General features: G+C 37.9%; 1 protein-coding gene across 3 annotated transcripts in view; it reads left to right on the plus strand.

Annotated features, from left to right (window-relative positions):
- Positions 1-19,990, plus strand: part of LOC123026899 (formin-like) — a 125,346-nt gene that overhangs the window by 86,381 nt on the left and 18,975 nt on the right. For 2 of the 3 annotated variants that reach the window (XR_006415407.1, XM_044437089.1), the window contains exon 13: positions 4,576-4,668. Coding sequence is in view for 1 of the 3 variants with exons in the window: in XM_044437089.1 (XP_044293024.1) it covers positions 4,576-4,668 (93 nt within the window). In the remaining 2 variants the exon portion in view is untranslated. Of the gene's footprint in view, positions 1-4,575; positions 4,672-19,990 lie in introns of those variants that run through there. The other variant, XM_044437090.1, reaches the window with a different exon arrangement.

Here is a 19,990-nt window from a genome sequence, read left to right on the forward strand (position 1 = left end):
TGTTTTATGAATTTAACTTTTTATGATTATACTGTTTTAACTGAGGAAAAAGGGAAAATCAGTTATTGTTTGTGAATATGTTATAAGGTGAATTATTATTTACTTGATGTCCATCTTCAAGTCTTTTTTGTAATAATCATGTATTAAGTCAAAACTGTAGTTCTAAAATTGATACTAGTAATAATTATTGATTTTTATGTGATTTTCCTCTCCTTGAACTATATGTAATTTTTATATGAAGGTCCCTTGGTATTTTTTTTTCTTCCTTTTCATGTTACTTTTTCTTTTCTTTTTCCTATATCTATAAAAATAAACGTGAAAAAATATATGTCTTCTTAAATGCATTAAAATCAGTGGTGCTTACATCTTAATAAATATGAAAAAGATTGTTCTGTTTGTGATAGTTATCAAATGGTACAATCCTTAGATAAACTCATATCCCTGAATTTCATCATAGGTGATTTTTCATGTGTTCATTTTAATTAGATTAAAATATTGTAACATTAATTTTTATGTGGTTACAATTTGGAATAAGACTAGTGAGGATTTTACCTTTTCAAATATATGTTCTCCATGCTGTCATTTTTCTCTCCCATTTTTTCAGAACAATTCAGCAATTAATGAAGTGGTTCTATATGGGTTGTTTTTAATAAACACAGTGATTACAGTTTATATGTTTAAGATTCATTTTTAATCATATTCTGTTTTTAAAGATGAAAAATGTGCAATTGGAATGTTCTCTCTCTCTTTTTCAAGAAAAGCTTTTTCAAGTTTAAATGGCTGTGAGGTTCATGTTACAGACCTAATAGTCCACATAAATTGCACACTTTGGTGTTCTCCACCAGCTTATAAAATAGACAGTTGATATGTCATAACTCTGTTTGAAGTGTTGGTTTTAGGTTGTAAACTTATTAAGACTATTGAAATCAAGAAGGTTTACTTCTGAGTAAATTTGTGTAAGACTGTACTGTTAACAAAATCATCATGATGTACTTTCCTTTCCCAGGACCATTCCCTTATGATATTCTTTCTGTATTGTATTTTATTGTATCAGATCAGATCAGATTTGATTTATACCCCTCCTTTTTCTTTTTTTAAAGAACTTGGTGTAGCTGCATCATGCCCTCAACCTTATCCCCACAACAACGACCCTGTAAAGTAGATTAGGCCGAGAGTGTGTATCTAACTCAAAGCCACCCAATTGACTTAATGGCTGAGTGCAGTCTAGAACCCAGATCACCTGAGTCTCAGACCTGTGCTCTTAATCACTTCACCACATTGGCAGTTTACCTTGTAAAATGCTAAAACAACAAAAAATCACAAAGGGCTAAATAGTAAAACAAAAACAATACAAAATAATTGTAAGTTAAATTTAAAAATACAAATGAAGATATAATAACTTGCTTGTCTCTTCAGGAGCAAAAGACATGAATCCCTTGACCTGGGCCTTGCCTCCACTGCCTTCCTACAGTGGAAGCACAAGTGTTTAAGTAAACTCCACAAAGAGGTTGCTTTGTGAGAGGAACTGCCCCAACAGATTTCTCAGATGAGGTAGGGCAGTGGGGTGAGGGCAACCAGCTTCTGCTTTTCAACTGGAATTGGGGAAGATACAGTGAATAAAGCTTAGGCATCAGGGCATGGAGATTAAAGCTGTGCCAGTAGTTAGAAATAACAGTGATTTCAATAGCCAGTTTTGTTGGTCATTGCATCACTAATTTACCTCTGCATAGTGTCCTCAGAGTGATACAGAAGTCCTACAATATACTTCCATTCCTTTTCATAATGCCTTTAGACTGTTCTTAATAAATGAGATTCTTGTTAGTGAGCTTAAAAAAAACTGCCGCACTATTGACCATCTAAGCAGTACATTTGGCACCACTGCAACAAGCTGCTCAGACTGCGTAACAGCATAAGAGAAGCCCTGCTGGATCAGTCCATATATTGCAGCCTTTTTCTTCAGACAGTGACCTACAGTGGAACACAAAAATCACACAAGCAGGACATGACTGCAACAACATGCTCCCTCCCAGAATACTGGATTTCAGGCTCTGATATTATGATAGATGGAGAAAAATGTCTCCCAATTTCTGCAAACTGTGCATATCGCTTTGTGCTCTTCTGTCATGTCTCTCCTCATTCTAAGCTAAACCATTAAGTGGCTAACACCCTTCATTTTTTAGGGAAGCTGTTGCAGTCATTTTGGTTGCTCTTGCCTGTAATTTTTACAATTCACCAGTGTTTTTTTTAGGTGCAGTGCACAAAACTGTATGCAGTATTCCAAGTATTTGCACCATAGATTTGTATCAGGACATTATGATATTGGCAGCTTTATTTTAATGTATTTCATAATTATAATAATCAGACCACATGAGCTCAAATCCCATCAGCTTATATGTAAAGTTGGAATTTATTTTCTATTAGTTACTAGGCCAGAATTTGCTCTTTGAAGTCTGGTTAGAAGTTTCCTGAATCACTGCTGTACTACCCTCCATCTATTTATTGTAGAAACAGTGTAGTGTATCAGAGAAGCTGCCAATATTCCTACTACCAAACTGCTATCGTGGCACAGGGAAGGTTAGCTCAAGGTGTAAGGTACTACCAATTAATACTACTACATCTTCCTGTTAAGACCGAAGCATAAGTACCTTCATTGGGTACTCTGTTTAATATGGAATAAATCTTTTGGGATTCAGGTATCTAAAGCTTAAATACCAGCTCTGCTTCAAATTCTTACTAAATAATGTATCTCTTTCCCCTTTCTATAAGAATTTATTATTCCCATTATATAGACTATATGGTAGAACATAGTTAAAAAAAACCCATCAGTAAATCTGGACTGAACATCACATGGGTAGGTGGGTAGATTAAATCTTCTAATCCACAAAACTGCATATTCCTTTCTGTTTTCAAAAATATCTGCACAGATGGAAACCATAGTATTCCCCTGGGTAATTATAGGTAATAATGCAAATAGGGTGTTGTTAACTGAAAAGCATGATCAGTACTCAGAAATATATTGAGTTACACAAATTTGAAATTCTTACCCTGTCACTTATCACTCCCTTTGAGTTCTTTCTCACATTACTACCTACATAACCAGTGATAAGCACTTATCTGCCATTTATCTCTAGATAATTTTGAAATGCATTGAAACTAATTAAAAAAAATATTAACCGGATTATCACTGACCCTCCAAGAACTACCCTGTTATGCACATTCCTTCATTTCATCACATAGTGCTTCCATTTGAATTACACAGTTTTACAGATTTTCATTTACAGTAAGGTATGAAATCACGATCTTTACATGCAAATAAAGATAATTACATTGCTACAAATCACCCATATCACTATTGCATAGTAAACTGGCCTCCTTATATAATCATTTTTCTTTAAATGGGTACACTTATCGTTGTTCTTCAAATATAATGATCCAGACATAATGATATGTAATGGTCCACAATTCCAGTATTCTTCAGGTTTGCATCTCTTTCTAGTCTGTAATCCTAAATATAGGTGCAATCATACACATGGCAGTTATTAAGACTGTGAGGTAGTGGTTAAGAGTGCTTGACTGGGACTAGAAATGGATTTGGACTCTAGTCCCCATACAACCATGAAATTCAGCCTAACCTTCCTTACAGACTTGTTGAAAGGATGAAAAAAAGAGGAAGAGAACCTTGTAAACTGCCTGGGTTTCTTACAAGATAAAGAAAGGCAAGGCGAATATTAATCTGATGTAGTGATGATGATTGTCACCTAGTGAATGCTGGCATGTGTAGGACCTTTTCTGTCTAAACATGCATAGAATTGTGCCCTTGATAGGAAGAACAGCTTTAGAAATCAACAGGACTGATTTCCAGGTATATGTGTATGGGAATAGAATGTTAGGCTATAAATTACATAAAAGATCTTCTCAGGCTCTTTGTTTATAAACTGTTTGAATCCTTTTTTCCTAAAGATGTTTATGCATAGGTAAGCACCATTGTATTAATTGAGATGAAGTAAATGTGCATAGGATTGAGACCAGAGTTTTGGTAATCACAGAAGCCATATAATCACAATTCCAAATGCTTCAGCTTGCTTTCTCAGGACTGCTTGAGCCATGTGGATTGTTTTGCCAAACTGTTCTTTGAATCACCTCTAAAAGAAGGTGTATTGTTGCATCTTGTGTCTTATGATAGTGCATTTTAGTGCAGGTTATGGAAACTAATTTTGGGATGGTTAGCGTATAGGGAACTCTGTTTCAAGGCTTGAGACCAGATTGTAGTTGTAAAACTAGACATAATCTAAGATATTTCCTGTAGGGAAAAGGAATCATATTTTATTCTTAAAAGAAATTTTTATGACTAGTCTTTTCATTAAGAATGCACTTGATGTGCATCAGCAAAATCAGTATCCTTAAAGACATTTTTTCAAAGAATTCAGAATACATAATAACACTACTGTCTGATGAGAAGCAGTTCTTGCATTAGTGGCCTTGATTGTTTCTACAAGAGAAATGCTGTATGCAATATTTTAGTCAAGATTTAAAAAAAAATCTTAACAAAACTAACACTGAACTTACTCTTGGCAGTTTGTGAAAAACAGATGAAAGTGGTTTTCCAAGAATCACCTGAAGAACATCTCCAGCCCTTTAAGGATAAATTGGAAACATTTTTTCTGAAAGGTACGTGCTTTTCAATGCTGTTTGTTCAAATGTTTACTCATGCTTTGTTCAGTTCATTGTAGGCCTGGTCCTAATAATGTGTCAGACTAGTACATAATGCTGTTGCTTATTTCTACACATCAGTGGGGGGGGGGGACTTTTTTATCTGGTACTGAAGTGTTAACAATAGTTTCCTGCTAACTTCCAGGACTATTTTAGGATGGTCACAGAAGCTACCTGCAAAGATCTTAGCATTCTTCTTCATGATCTCTGTGTGTCACACATACAGGCTCTCCACCTGCATGGGACCTGTTGTCAGGAAGATTTTCTTAGCTAAACTTGTTTTGGCAGGAGCCCTGCCCTTACCCCCCTCCCTTAGTTGATAAAGGCGGGGCTCCCACCATTTCCCCCAGTTCTTTTCCAACTGCCGTTTCGGGTACCTTGGCTCCGTTCCCCGATTTTTCATTTTTTACCTCAGCTTTATAAATCTTTTAAAATCTACTTCTATCCTTTCAGAACTCTTACCTTTGCTCGTTTTTACTTTTATGATCTAAAGGTATTTCTAAACCTTATTTTTAAAAAATGATAATTAAAATAATACATTAATCTCTTTAGAAACAATACTTATCATCAACCATTTTGGGTGTATCCTTATGACTTACCTTTCATCTCTATCCCCGATAGCTCTCAAAGTGTCTGTTAGGAAATGCGTTCACTGTGGAAGCCATCTACCTTTCATGAATGCTTGTCACCTGTGCCATTTTTGCCCAGGAGAGGACTATCCCTGGCCTGGAAGAACCAAGCAGGCTGACTTAGATCAAGATCGTGGAGCCACACCATTATGGCCACTGATTAGGCCTTGGTGCTGCCAGCAGAGCACATCTCGTGTGCATCTCTTTTCTCCCACCATCTATCTGTGGCAGCTGGAACTCCACCAGCCACCCCAGCCATCCCACCTACGCCATTGTATGGGTGCACAAACAAAGAGGAACACAGGGGGAAGGAGGATGAAAAGAGAACAAGTAGGCAAGGACAAGTACATTGGCACCATCCAGCAGTGGGAGCCTCTGATCTACCACATGTGTCCCAGCAGTTCCTGCACTGCCTCTGACACCATTTCCCATGTCCATTCCTGCACCATGGCAGAGGGGCCCATCTACCTGCAGGTCTGGCAGTGGGGGCCCCGGTCTACCACACACATCTCGGGGTTTCACCTGTACCTGACAGATCCTGCACCTCTTCTGATTCTGGTTCCTGCACTCATTCCTGCAACCCCTATTCCTGTGACCGTCCCTGCACACTTCCTCTTCCTCCGGCATCCTCACAGGCTCCTGCAGTCACCCTGACAGAGCTGGTGGCAATGCTGTTCTTTTACGTGCTTTTTCTGCACTGGGTCCCCTCCTCTGCCACCCAAAGACTCAGGGTCCCATTCTCTGTGCCAGTTTCTGTGCCCAGTTCTGCATCCAGTCCCACTCTGAGCCTAATATCATTTCTTGCACCAATTCCTGTGGCTGCCCCTTCACCCATTGTTGTGGTTTCCTGTACCACTTCAGACACGTGTTCTTGTAATTGCCATGAGGGAGCAGCAGCATTGCTGTCTCTTTTTTCTGTGTTACCTTACCAGAGACTCTGAGGCCCCTTTCCCTGCATTAGTTCCTGCACCCAGTCCCACTATGTCTTCTCTGTCCAGGCAACCTTTTTCATCAGTGCAAGAGTCATCCATATTGGATGCCACCTTCACCAGCGCAGTACCTTACTGGGACTGGCCATTCCGTTATTCGGAACAGCTCCTCTGGGTGGTAGCATCACTTGGACTGAGGATACAGTGCTGGTGGCTATTCCATTCCTTCCTTGAAAGATCTGTGGAGGGTACCATCACAGTCTCAGCCAACATCTAGCCATTTGGGAAGCCTGTGCCAGATCCAAGAGTGTGACATTGCATTCCTTCTGTAGCATCTCCATGGACATCATGAAGTGAGCCTATCTCAGGAGGTTTGCAGCCAGATTGAGGAGTGCCCACACTGATGAATAACTGGCACAGAAAAGGAGACTGTACACAAAGAGGCGATGGCACTGACCAGTGCATCCTGCCAGTCCCCCTCCAGCCATGTGGACATGGTTCAAAGGAAGCCACCAGTACCTGTTTCTGCATCAGTTCCTGTGATGCTCCCAGTTATCTTTTTCCTATTATTGTCCTGGCAGAACTGGTATTGACCAATTTTCAGTTCCATTCATTTGACATTGCCCTGTCCCATGCTGGCAGAGGAAGTAGCCTTGATGCTATTAGAGGAGGTACTCCCACTGAATCTTCACCTGATCTCCCCTTTGGATTCTACTTCCAGTACTCTGCAGTACTGAATAAGGACAACAGCCTCCATCCCATCCTAATTCTGCTGGGTGTGAACTTCTTCAACCCTCATAAGAAGTTCTGCATGGTCTTCTGCAGAATCCTCTGCCACTATGGCACCAAGGAAGCTGATTCACCTCAATTTATTACATTGGGAGGCGAGTCAATGCAATGACAGCATAGGTGTGCCTACCAGCAGACAGAGCAGCGGCACTGATTAACTTTGATTCAGGCTCCAGGTCAAACCCAGGACTATGGGTGCAGTGGGTATAGCTGCTCCTGGAAGTCATGGCAGCAACTATTGCAGTCATCTCATTTGCCAGGCTATGGATGCAGCCACTGCAGCTCTGGTTCATGTGCACCTACTGACCACAGCACAATTTGGCCCAAAAGCAGCTGGCACTCCCATATTCAGTTTGGGTGAGCTGCATCTGGAATTTGATGACACAACCTAGCAGAGCGAGTCACCTTTCCAAGCTGGGGAACACACTGCACCAGCAGCAGGGACCCATGGTGTCTGGATATATTGGGAACAGAAGAAGCCTATAAACCACTTCAAGATCATCATCCAGAAGGCACTGATCATGTTCCATCTCTGCCTCAAAGACAACATCTCCAGATCACTTTGGCGAATATAGATGGCACACAATCTGCATCCCAGATTTGCCTTACTTTCAAGATCTGGAACTGGTGCCTCAAGGGAGGCATTACCATCATAGTCATTCATTTGGCTGGGACTGTCAGCGTCATGGTAGATGCCCTGAACAGGAGGACTAAGGAAAGTCATGAATGGAAGCTACAACCAGAAGTTCTGATGTAGCTCTTCAAAATGTGGGTAACCTGTCAGTAGACCTCTTTGCCAAAAGCAGTGCCTTCTGCTCCTGAGCTGAGCTTGGCCAGGACTCATTGGGAGACATGTTTCTTCTCCTCCAGGAAGGGACCCTGTTCTTCCTGTTTCTACCATTTCCACTGATCACCAGGAGGCTAGCAAAGATCCTGAGGAAAAGCACACCCTGCATCCTCATCATGTTATGGTGGCCTCAATAGGTGTGGTTTGCCCACCTCCTTCACTTGACCAACCACAATTTCATTTGATTCCCTTTGAGGCCGGACATCATCTCTTGGACCAAAGGATGATCCTACACCTGGATGTCAGGGCCATCCACCTCACCACATGGAGGATTGGCCACCCTCACCCAGGAGGAAACCTTTGATTCACAATTAATTTATAGGGATTTAAAGGGTGACAAACAAGTAACCATAACTTACAAGTGCTGTTTGGGAGTAAGTGGAGGTACATCACTGGAAGTAGTGCAGTTGAGATTGCAAAGAGCCGCAAGGGGTTTCATTGTTCTTGCCAGGTAGATCACTAGTTTGGTTCTACTACCCACAATGAAATTGCTGTCCAGTAATCAGCAACATGAATCACCTAAAATAAGTTACAGGTTTTCAGGGTAGTATGTTCACAAAAATTAAGGCACCCTGTGGAAAGCAGTCTCAATTTGCAGAACAAAACAACCCATCATGGCTAGCTACCTGCAGTGGGTTGTTGTATTGTGGAAGCCCAATCACTACTTTTGAGATTTGGTGGCTAGCATTACAAATGCAACCACTTCATAACTGAAAGATACTGGCTGTTTTTTATTTTCATTCCTTTCCCTAGTAATCCCAAGCATGAAGTTTGCTTTTTCTCTTTCTCTGTTGTTTCATAAGGAGCTATCAACCATTATCACGATCCCAAGATCTCTTTCCTGTTTAGTTAACACCTGTTAAGGCTCTATCAGTTTATAGGTAAATCTAGGATTTTCTGTGCAAATGAGTGCTTATTTTCCATTTTGTTACATTGAGTGCAGACAACTCATCATAGGTTATCTGTTGTGTCACGAAAACTGGTAAGGGTTAAACAACCTCATATAACCCTAAAACAGACCATGAGTTCTATGCGCATTGTGTAATCCTTGCATTGCCCATGCTGACTGGGTTTGCTTGACATAACCACATCTGAGTTGTCATTGCATTTTCATAATGGTGGCAAACCCCTCACCTGTGCTGCAGCCTCACCATGAATGAAATAACCCATAGAGGACAGTTATGTTGTGAAAACTGCCCCATTGTATTTCATTTATCATATGTTGGCTTATCATCCAGAGAAAATAAACATTGATCCTATTGAAATCAATATCTTTATATACATACAAGATTTTTCATTTTTCTCTTTTTACTAGTTATATACAACTCTGTTAAGGGAAAGCAGAACCAGTTGTAGCTGTTGTGGAGCCTATCCAAGCAAACTGATATTCCCAAGTGACCCATACCTCTAAAACTGACTTCAGCAATTCAGTATCAGATGTCTGAGAAGTCACATGCATGATGACACAGTTTAATTATATTGGTCATGACACTTATTATTTCATTTTTCATTTTTCTGTAAATATGTCTCCTTCACAAATGTGAACGAGACCTCTAGCTGCATTATTATAATCTTCCTAAATTTGAATAATTTGGAATGTTTTTTCTATCTAGAAATGTGGTTTGATCAGCTTTGCAAAACCACATCTATGAGGTTATGCTCAACATTTTCTAATATGCCTTCAGACTTTTCATTCTAGTTAATTTTTAATGCTCGTACCATAAGACACAATGTTATGCATGTTTACCTCAACATGTTTACATCCTACTATATTCTGTAAAGTTCACTCTTATGTAAATGGGCATAAAGTTACATTAATAGCATATTTGTAAAATTTATATGTGGAAGATCATGCGTAATGTTTCATATTAGGTGTTCAGATTTTTATTCTTATTCATTAGTTAACTGCCTCAACAAGATCCCACTGTGTTCAATAAGGTTTACTCATGTGTAAATGGGCATAAGATTGCAACTGAGGACTATAAACTTCTCAACATATATCCCAGCTCCTCACTAATGATATGTTTCTAGAAAATGTTATATGTGTACTAAGCCTCCCCATAAACTTAGCAGAGTTCCTAGAAGAAAAGGCTTCCATAATAGGACTGTTTGAGTCACAGGTCTGTCTGTTCTGGTGGTCTTTTCATTTCATTTAATTAGCAGTTTATATTTATGGCTGCAGCAGTAAGTGAGCTTGAACAAGTGCTGTGTATATGTGCACATTAACACCAGCAGTCTCCCACACTTCGATAAAGTCTTCCCTTCAACTTTCTATGCCAGCTTTCTGTTCAAATTAAGCAACTAATCAGCAAAAACTACAGTACAAAAAAATACTACAGTATTTTCCCTACATTTTTCTAAAGATCCATAGTTTCCTTATTTTCTGATGTACCGTATGATATTTGTATTTGAATAGTAAGGGTAGAAATGGCTTTGGTTTTGGTGTCTAGAAGCCAGAGTAGATATGACACAACTCATGCAGGGGGAGGGGGGTAGCCCAATAGTATGTATCACTGCAACCTTAATCTCAATCATAAGGATACTATAAGGACCCTCATTGGGCTGCTTTTTTGTTTTGTTTTGTTTTGTTTTTATTTGTTTAATTTACTTTTTTTTTCTATAAGCTTAATGAGTCACCCAAGAAGTTAGGCAATTAGCCTTATCACTTGGTGGTCCTGCTTCCTCCCCCCTTTCCCCCTCCTTTTCATAATCCCTTCTGGAAACCATATTTTTGTGAAGTTTGGGGCCAAACTAAACATTTATGTTGCTTATAATCAGTATCAGATTTAGCTTATGAACTAATCTATGCTTATATTTACTACTGTCCTGCAAGTGCATGTGGTCCTGCTTCAGCTTAGCAGCAGATTGTGCTACTTTGGTGGAGAAGAACTTAACCTTCTGTCCCACCTGTTTTCATGCTGCAGTTCTTCCCAACCCTCCACTTCCTACTCCTGCTCACTCCATAGAAATCAATGGGGCATAAATGGAACTAGCTTGCAGTGCAATTCTAATTCCTCAATGTTGCTTTACTGTAGGGGGTCAGCATATAGCAGAGTTTTTCAGTTGGAAAGCTTCCACTGGCAATGCTTATGTGGTCCACAAAAGAGTCCTTCTAGAAGTGGCACATCAGTGGGGAGAAGGCAGCTTCAGATTCACTGAATCTGTACCTCTTCCGTTCTCCCAAGATAAGCCTGATCTGTGCTACTCCAGCCTCAAATTGGCATAACTCCCCCATGTCATTCTTCTCTCTGCTTGCATATCTGGAGATAGTGCTGTCTGTCTGAAATCAACCCACTTTTTTGTGATGTATGTCTTCTACCTGGTCTCTGTCCACAGTCTGAGCAGCTAGTATTAGCTCTAGAGAAATCAGTTGTGAATTATTATATCAGAAATATCTATTTTATTCTGGAAGTTACTCAAGATCACATTACTAAATGCTTAGATAAAATACTGCTGGAGAGTCAATCCTATTTGTAAAGAATGATTCAAGTGTTGTAAGCCTCTCTGTACTTTTCAGTAATGTCCTTCCTTCCTTCCCTAGTACTTTTAAAGCTCTACTATTTTAATAATATAATAACCATCATAATAATATGTTTGCATGTTTAGCTTGCCTTCTTTTTTTCTCCTGATTTCTCATGTCTGTTAGTGTATACTATTAGTGCTTTCAATATGAAATACTAAACACAGGTGAAAAATGGCAGGTGAAAAGATCTTCTATATTTTCATAAATTTCCCATAAGTAACATCCAAGCAGCTTTCCACCACTGCATATTTTCTTTGCCTAAAAATTCATTAAAACATAAATAGGGAGAGAAATTGAAATTGACCAAGAAACAGGCATGGTGCTTCAAGTTTATATTTTGGCAAGAATTCATTTTAAAATTGAAACCACTTTTGCAGATTTGGGGTTTTTTATTGTTTCCAAGATTAAATATGCCTCAATATTTTATTGATTAAAGGCTATTGGTTTTACAGAATGCTGTGGTGATGAATAGTAATATTTTGTTGTAATACAAGAATCCTGAAAATATGAAAGAGACTTGTATACTAAAACACTAGTGAAGGAACATCTTTCTTTTTCAGGATATCATGAGAGGCCAAATTAGACATTTTCAAAACAAAAAACAAAAAAACTCCAAGCCCAGTCCTTTTGTTTCCGTTTCCAGTTTAGCTATTAGATTTTAGAGAATGCATGGGAAATCCAAGTGGATAGAAAGAGTCAGTAAAGGGTGGATAGAAAGGTCAGTAAAAAAGGTCTGCAAAAATGGTTTATGATACCTGATGATCAAAACTAGTGCCTTCAAGAAATGAAGGAAGGGTGTGTTACAGAGTGATGTGAACCCTAAACCAACAGTGCTATCCAAGGAATGTATTCATTCCTTGTATATATGAATTGTAGCTCCACTGTATAGCAAATTCAAGATTTCAGAGTTGGTAAAAAGATTCATCATAAAGAACATAGATAAAACTGAATGCAGAAAAAGATATCCCTGGAATCAGTGTCAGTAACAACCATAGGGCTTATTTATATGATTTTTTAAAAAACAATCTAGACCATTATCTAGACACTTACACAAGCTCTGATATCTTAGCAGTTAGTTTCCTATCTGCTCATAATGGAAGAGAATTTGTTGAAGGAGTAGCCTGTTCAGAGGAAGAAAGAAACAGGGTGAAAGCTGTTGTCAATAAATAAGTAAAACAGGAGGTATGTGTAGCAACACTGGAGAAGGGCAAGCATATGTCGTTTTAAGACTATACTTAAAAACTAATGGAAAATAGTGCAGGATATGCTTATTCTGCAGAGGTCACTTTTAACTTCTTGGATTCTGCAATGGTATACACATTTACCTGGGAGTAAGTACTATTGAATTCACTGGGGCTTACTTATGAGTGACATTAATTGGATTGCATCCTATTCCCTACTTCACTGCACAAACAGAATTACAATGCTTCTTAAAATATATGGCAAAGAACAGAAATGATATACCTTTTCCATTTCTGCAATTTAATGAACTCAGTTTTTTTAGTATATACCCTTCCTCTAGCACTGGAGTTTATATCTTCCCATAGATGTGTGTGTGTGTGTGTGTGTGTGTGTGTGTGTGTGTAGTATGCATGTGGAAAACAGGAATGAATCACTACATAAACATGGATCGTTGGTTTAAACATTCTTTTCATCCACCAAGATCTGTTTCACACTTGACATTCACACATAACCTCCATGGAGGAAATGAGGCAGATTTCAGGTCAGCTGTTCTGGGAAGAAATTTCTGGGAGGTTGTTAGTCAAAGTATGGCATGCCACATTATTTTTAATTAGTGCATATTTTAATTAGTAGTAAAATATATTTTTCATTGTCATTTGAACCAATCAGATATACACTTCACAAATCATCAGTTTTTCCATCCATGGCGCAAGTTTTTTGAAAAACAATAGTTAAATAACCATGATTTCCATGTTTTTAAATTTTTATTTGTTACTAAACATTTATTAAAATCCTGATTTGCATTGCTTCATAGACAGATATTCTCATGAATTGTAACAGCTGCAAGCAACTGGAAAAATGTTAGAAGTGCCAAGGGTAGGACATGCTCTCAATAGCACTGAGACTTCCTTTTAAATAAGAATGCTTATTTGCCCATGCAATTGTCAGCAGTTGGAGAAAAAAAACTCCCCTGTATATAAATACAGATAAAATAAGAGAAATTTGTCCTTCCCCTTTGAAGTAGAAAACTATAGTACTGCCATTGGTGTTTTATAAGCAAACACAAAGCTGGTTTAATAATCAAATAATTTCTCACATTATATCATGCATACAGGGATCAAATTAATACGTTAACTTACTTAAAAGCATCTGATTTGCAAGTAACAGTTATTCTTAATCTGCAAGTAACAGTAGAATGGCTTTTGAGTATACAAGTAATCACAACAAATTATTCAAAACCATTATTTTGTATATGAAATTCTCTCCATAAAAAATTGACTTCATTGTGACCCTTGTTGTCATAGCTATTCTTTTAAAATCTAATATTTTTATATACGGACTCATCTCCACTTTTCCATGTTTAATTTTGTGAACTGTGTAAGCTGAGTATAAGCTGATGCTTATGAGTATTGTTTACTTGGGATGGATGAACAGACTATTTTACATGGTTCTGAAAATTGGTCTTAGTGACATAATATTCCTGGAAAGGCTACACCAAATTTGTTTTTGTGATGATTTTACACTTTTGTGAATAGATTTTATTTCAGTCTAAATTCCAAACTATCAATGGCTTCACCAGCTTCTGTGAAAGTACAGAAGCTCATATGTGAGGTTCTAAGACATTGGTAGAGGGATGCAGGTGGCGCAGTGGCTTAAACTGCTGTGCTGCTGGGCTAGTTGATCAAAAGGTCGCCAGTTCGAATCTGCAGAATGGGGTGAGTTCCCATTACTCCATCCCAGCTCCTGTCAACCTTGCAGTTCAAAAGCATGCAAATGCAAGTAGATAAAAAGGTACCACTTCAGTGGGAAGGTAACAGCGTTCCGTGCACCTCGGTGTTTAGTCATGCCGGCCACATGACCACGGAGACTGTCTGCAGACAAACGCTGACTCCCTTGGCTAGGAAACGGAGATGAGCACCGCCCCCTAGAGTCAGACATGACTCTACTTTAATGTCAAGGGGAAACCTTTACCTTTACCTTTTTAAGACAATAGTGGCAAACCTGTGGCATGCATGCCACAGTAGGCACGCAGAGCCCTCTCTGTCACCAAATCACCCCAGCATCACCCCAGCAGCTGAGCATTGGATAACAGTGCACATAGGGGCCACGCACATGCTCAGAAAGGAGTAGCGGTGCCAGGTGATGTCATCACTCATTAACTGCGACTTGTCCAAGCTTTCGCATGGCCGGACAGTGCGCTGCCAAGGATATGTATATATATTTGCTTGGACTGGCTGTGAGTTATTTTTTCTAAACTAAAACCTCAGTATTCAGATTTCATTACAGTGTTGGCACTTTGCGATAAATAAGTGGGTTTTGGGTTGCAGTTTGGGCACTCGGTCTCTAAAAGTTTCGCCATTACTGTTCTAAGACCTAACCCATAGTGTAGTTCATTTCAGAAGAACCCTTTAAGAAGAAAATGGAGAATCAGGGTTGTTATCACTTCCTCCCCAAAGACAAGCCCTACTGTAACAGACTTCAACCCTCACTATCTTTTTTTTTCAGATTGTCAAATCATTTGACAAAATGCTTCCAATAAAAGAGTTTTAGGCCACTTTCCAAAGAACTTTCTGCCTGGGTTTCTCATACGGCAATTCACTTGAATGACCTAAATCAATGAGTGTCTATCAGATCACATCAGAGTATCAGCATATATGTATTTCTAGATGGAGTGCAAGAGATAGGGAGAAAAGAAAGTAGTTCTTGACAGCAAATTTGACAAGTGCATGTTAATTTGACTTTCAGTGACTTCAGTTACATTTTTATTGTTTACAACCCAAGGATGACACAATGGTGACCTAAGATTTGAACAATCTATTCTTCATTAAAGTACTGGTTTGATGATCTGATCACCTAACAGTTGATATTACTATCATTTTTGAATTTCAATCAAGTTAAATATGGGTGAACTTTCAATAACTTCTTGTATCCAAATGTGAAAAAGAACATATAGGAAAGTTCTAGGGGAAGAAAAAGTATGAAAAGTTATGTATTGAATTGCTTGGATAGATCATTTCAGTATAATTACCTCTTCCACAAGCAATAGTCTTTGAGAGGGTTCTAGCTTCAAGGTGGTCTAAAGAGCTTTTAACATAAAATAAATGAAATAGTATGAACCAAAAAAAAAAAAAAACCATGGAAAAGCAGCTAGACAATAGTAGTCTAAAGTAGAATTGGTCCCCAATTTCCGGTTGTTTGACTTTTAATCTGTACATTGCTTCTAATTAGATAATAATTTGGTTCATCACTCATCATTTCAGTAGGACCAAAGTGTATGCTTGATGTTTTCAAATCATGAACATAGACTTATAAAATTGTCTTAGCCATATGGTGTGGATGTTTTATTTTTGATAATATGATTCAGGAAGAATGACAGCATATTTGAGTAGAGATAATTCCTGAAATTGTAAGGTTTCCCACCTCCTTTCGTGAATGGACTCACATATTTTTATACCAATAACATTGTGGAGAACTAAGAAGTGAGGTATTTGCTGGTGGCCTAGTTATGTATGTTAAGCTGCAGTTGACAGTCTGACAAATTTATTGGTATTAAACTTGCTACAAATTATAGGTAATCATAGGTATTTTCTCAGGTTCTGCTTTTCCCTTTCTTTCTAACTGTTACATGATAAAGTGTCAAAAGACATTCATTCTTCCTAACAATGCTTGTTGTTTTTAAATATAATTTATAATTCTCTATTTTCCTGTTATAGTGTTTTTTCATTCATGTTTTTAATTTATTCACTGTGTTCACTTTATACAAAGAGAGACATATGTAAGCAAAGAAACAGATGTGCTTCATATAAAATATGCTATAAATCTTGTCTTACTTCTTTGGTCCAAACTGTTAGAAACTGTCAAATGTCCAATTTTAATTCTGGTATAAAATGTTCATTTTCTGACATGGCGCCAACCACCATATGCCAGAATAAATTCAGTAACCAGCAATAAAAGGACAACATAAGCACCTTTGAAATGGTACAAGGCAATTAACAATGAGGGGGAAAGTCTATATAAATCTATGGAGAATTAATCTCAGCTTTGCCACTGTCCTGCTGTGCATTTACAATGAACCTCTGCTCCTGACCACCAGAAGTGGCTTGCTTTGTAAAAAAAGCATGCGCTAATGAGCAAACGAAAGTGTATGAAAATGAAAGTAGTAGTTCTTTATACCTTTCCACACTTCAGTATTCTAAAATGTTAGTTTGTGTATGTTCTGACCAGTGAGGCCGCTATGCATTTTGCATGCCTAGAGTTTTACCTGATCATGTGAAACCAATCTTTACAAAGTTCAGTGCTGAGAAATAAGCTTAGCTTCATAAATCATTATTAGCATCCCACAGGAAGACATAATGCAGTAGTTTTTATCTTCTAAAACATTTCAAGCTGCCACTTTCATAACCTTTTCTAAAATTAGGTTCATTCAACCCCCATAACACAGATACAATTACCCATTCTTCACAAATCAAGTCTGGTATGTTATCCAATTTACTTGTTAGTTGGATAGTTACAACAATCTTGTCTTTTGAAGAAGACCTGTTTCCCATTCTTGTTGATTGTCACTTATCGTACTTTTGAAAATTTTATCCCTTTCTAAGAATGTGCTGATCTTTATATTTTTACAGTAGATGACTGTAGCTATATATCTGTAGCTATGTGCAGTTTATTTTGCAAACAGAACATATTAGTTTAAAATTCACTCTGTTTAAAGAAGGATTAAAACTAATTTTCCAGTTTCCTAAACTGTTTGGGTATGTTTAGCAATCTCAGAAAGATTAATCAGCAATGTTCTGTTTGGAACACAAGCAAATGAAAAGCATACGTTTCTGTTAAGTAATAATGTGTTTTAAAATGTTACTGTCTGCAACCAGAAAAAGTGGGTGAGGAGGAATTATTGAATGTAAATTCCTGTTAACCATACAGTTTTATTCTACTTGCCAATTTAATTTTTGCAGTAGCTTTTTAGAAAAACCCTGAATGTTGAGATCTGCAGTGTCTACTGCTAGATTCAGTATGTTTAATACTGTGTTACTAAGGAAAGTAATTAAAAACAACATTTAAAGTGTCTTTCATATTCTGAACATGAGCTTCCCTTAAGTAAAGCAAATGCTCATTCAAAAGCTTCTCTGTTTTGGAAGACTGATGTTTATATTCAAAGATAGCCAAGAAAAAAAGAAAGTAAAATGGATATAAAATATCAGATTTAGTTGGCTTCATTGTCATGATTGTCTAGTAAACTAAACTTCAATACTATTTTGACAAATGTATAGGCAACATTATCCATTTTTAAACAAATCATAGTTTCCAGGTTTCCTTGTATCACCTCTGATAATAAACAGCTGAATTTGTTCAGTTGGAGGAATGTATAAATATAATCAGTATTTTTCTTTTACTGTGAAGAATATTTGAGATTTTTATATTATGTTGCATGTATTATGTACTTGAAAATGGTAAAAGACTTTCCAAAATCTCTTGAGTATAAGGGCAAGTAGTATTGTACCTTATACAAACCCATATACAAAAAGATTATACATCTAGTTATTTCTCTTATAGTTGACAAAAGAAAGCAACTCTGGTTTGATATGTGGCAGTAGTGTACATTTAAAAAGCATGCTTTATTAAGGTTTGTTTTAAGCAATGGGTTGGATTGAGAGGAAGCAACAGTTCTGCAGATGAATACATAATATAACATGCAAAGATTGAAATCTTAAAGTAAAAAAGCACAATATCTGTGCAACCCTGTTCAAGAGCCTATTGCTTGTAGAACCAAGTAAGCTGGATCAGGATCCTAGCATTAGTAGAATGACATTGCACAGTGAAGGGGGGCCTTCATTGTGAATGCAGCATGCCTTCCACACACACAGAGCAAGATCTGGATCCAGTCCACAGCACTTTTGCTTATTTTCCCTAATTCTGAGAGCTGCCTTTAATGTCACAACACAAAGAAGTCCAGATGATTGGTGTGTCCTTGTTTTGTGCCTTCGGTTCATTTTAACATGGGAGCTTCACTTCATCCCTGTGGTGAGATGTGTCTACAGTCAATGTATTTTCCTACCAAGTTTCTACTTGAGATGTTTCAAAAGACATGTGAAAAAAGTTACGAAAGTTATGGCAAAGGGCAAAATTAGATGGGATATTTATTGTATGAAAGCACATAACACACAGTTTTTAGACATATGAAAAGCCATACAGGGTGTCCAAGAAGGATCAAGACTATTTTATTTTTATTTTATTTATTTTTATTAAAAGCTTTTCTATCCTGTCTCTTATAGAATGTCTCAGGGCTATGATACATTGCGGGGTGGGGTAGTCATTCTTCTGTCGCTGTGTAAGGGGCTCCTGATCCTTTTAAACATCAGATTGTAAGTTCTTTGACATCAGGGATTTGCATGAGTGAGCAAGCTGGTGTGTATAACAGAAGTAGCTGAATGGGTCTGGAAGGAAAATTGTCCCAGCTGTCTGCCAGATTTCTGGTGCAGCAGTGGCAGGTAAATCTATGTGATTCTGGAGACCATAGAGATGGCATTAATGATTCTCCTTCCTGTCAATATGCTTTGTTTGGCAATCTCCTGATGTTATGTATGCTTACTTAAAGGTGGATTTTCAGGAGCAGAAGAAGGACTGTTAGCGATCTGTCTTGTCTTCCACCCTCAAATAGGAGATGTAGGGATGTTGCTGAAGTTATCCAACACAGTTTGAGACCCCCACATATCTCAGTTGGTAGCCTGGGAGGGAAGGAGGTCTTTAAAAGATAGCATGATATAGCTCATTTTAAAAGCAGCTGCAGCAAGACCTTTATTGAAATGACCCTCCCTAGATCATCCTAAGTATTGTATTCCCTAATCACAATGTATGAGTGTGTGAACTGGACAGTTAAGAAAGCTGATAGGAAGAAAATGGATGCATTTGAACCATGATGCTGGAGGAAAGCTTTGCAAATACCCTGATGGAAAGATAAGTGGGTCTTAGAGCAAAAAAGCTAGAGCGAAAATGGCAGAACTGAGGTTGTCATACTTTGGACACATTGTGAGAAGCAAGACTTACTGGAGAAGACAATCAGTGAAAGTCTAAAGCAGAAGATGAAAGGGAAGACCAAATATGAGAAGAACAGAATTCATAAAGGAAGCCACAGCCTTGAACTTGGAAGAACTAAACAGAGCTGTTGTGGACAGGACATTTTGGAAGATATTCATACAGTGGCCATAAGTCAGAGATGATTTGACAACAAAGTTGCTGCTACCTATGCCGCTAACTGTTGTCCCATGTCAATTATATTATTTTTGACAGGTGCTAACAAGGGCACAGCTCAAGGCATTTCTCAGTAAGGCTGATTATCTCAATCCCTTTCAGTCTGGCTTCTGATATGGTTTTCTGACTAAGA

The sequence above is a fragment of the Varanus komodoensis genome, unplaced genomic scaffold (assembly GCF_004798865.1).
Source record: "Varanus komodoensis strain SLA01 unplaced genomic scaffold, ASM479886v1 scaffold3, whole genome shotgun sequence".
In the NCBI taxonomy this organism is placed as follows: Eukaryota; Metazoa; Chordata; class Lepidosauria; order Squamata; family Varanidae; genus Varanus; species Varanus komodoensis.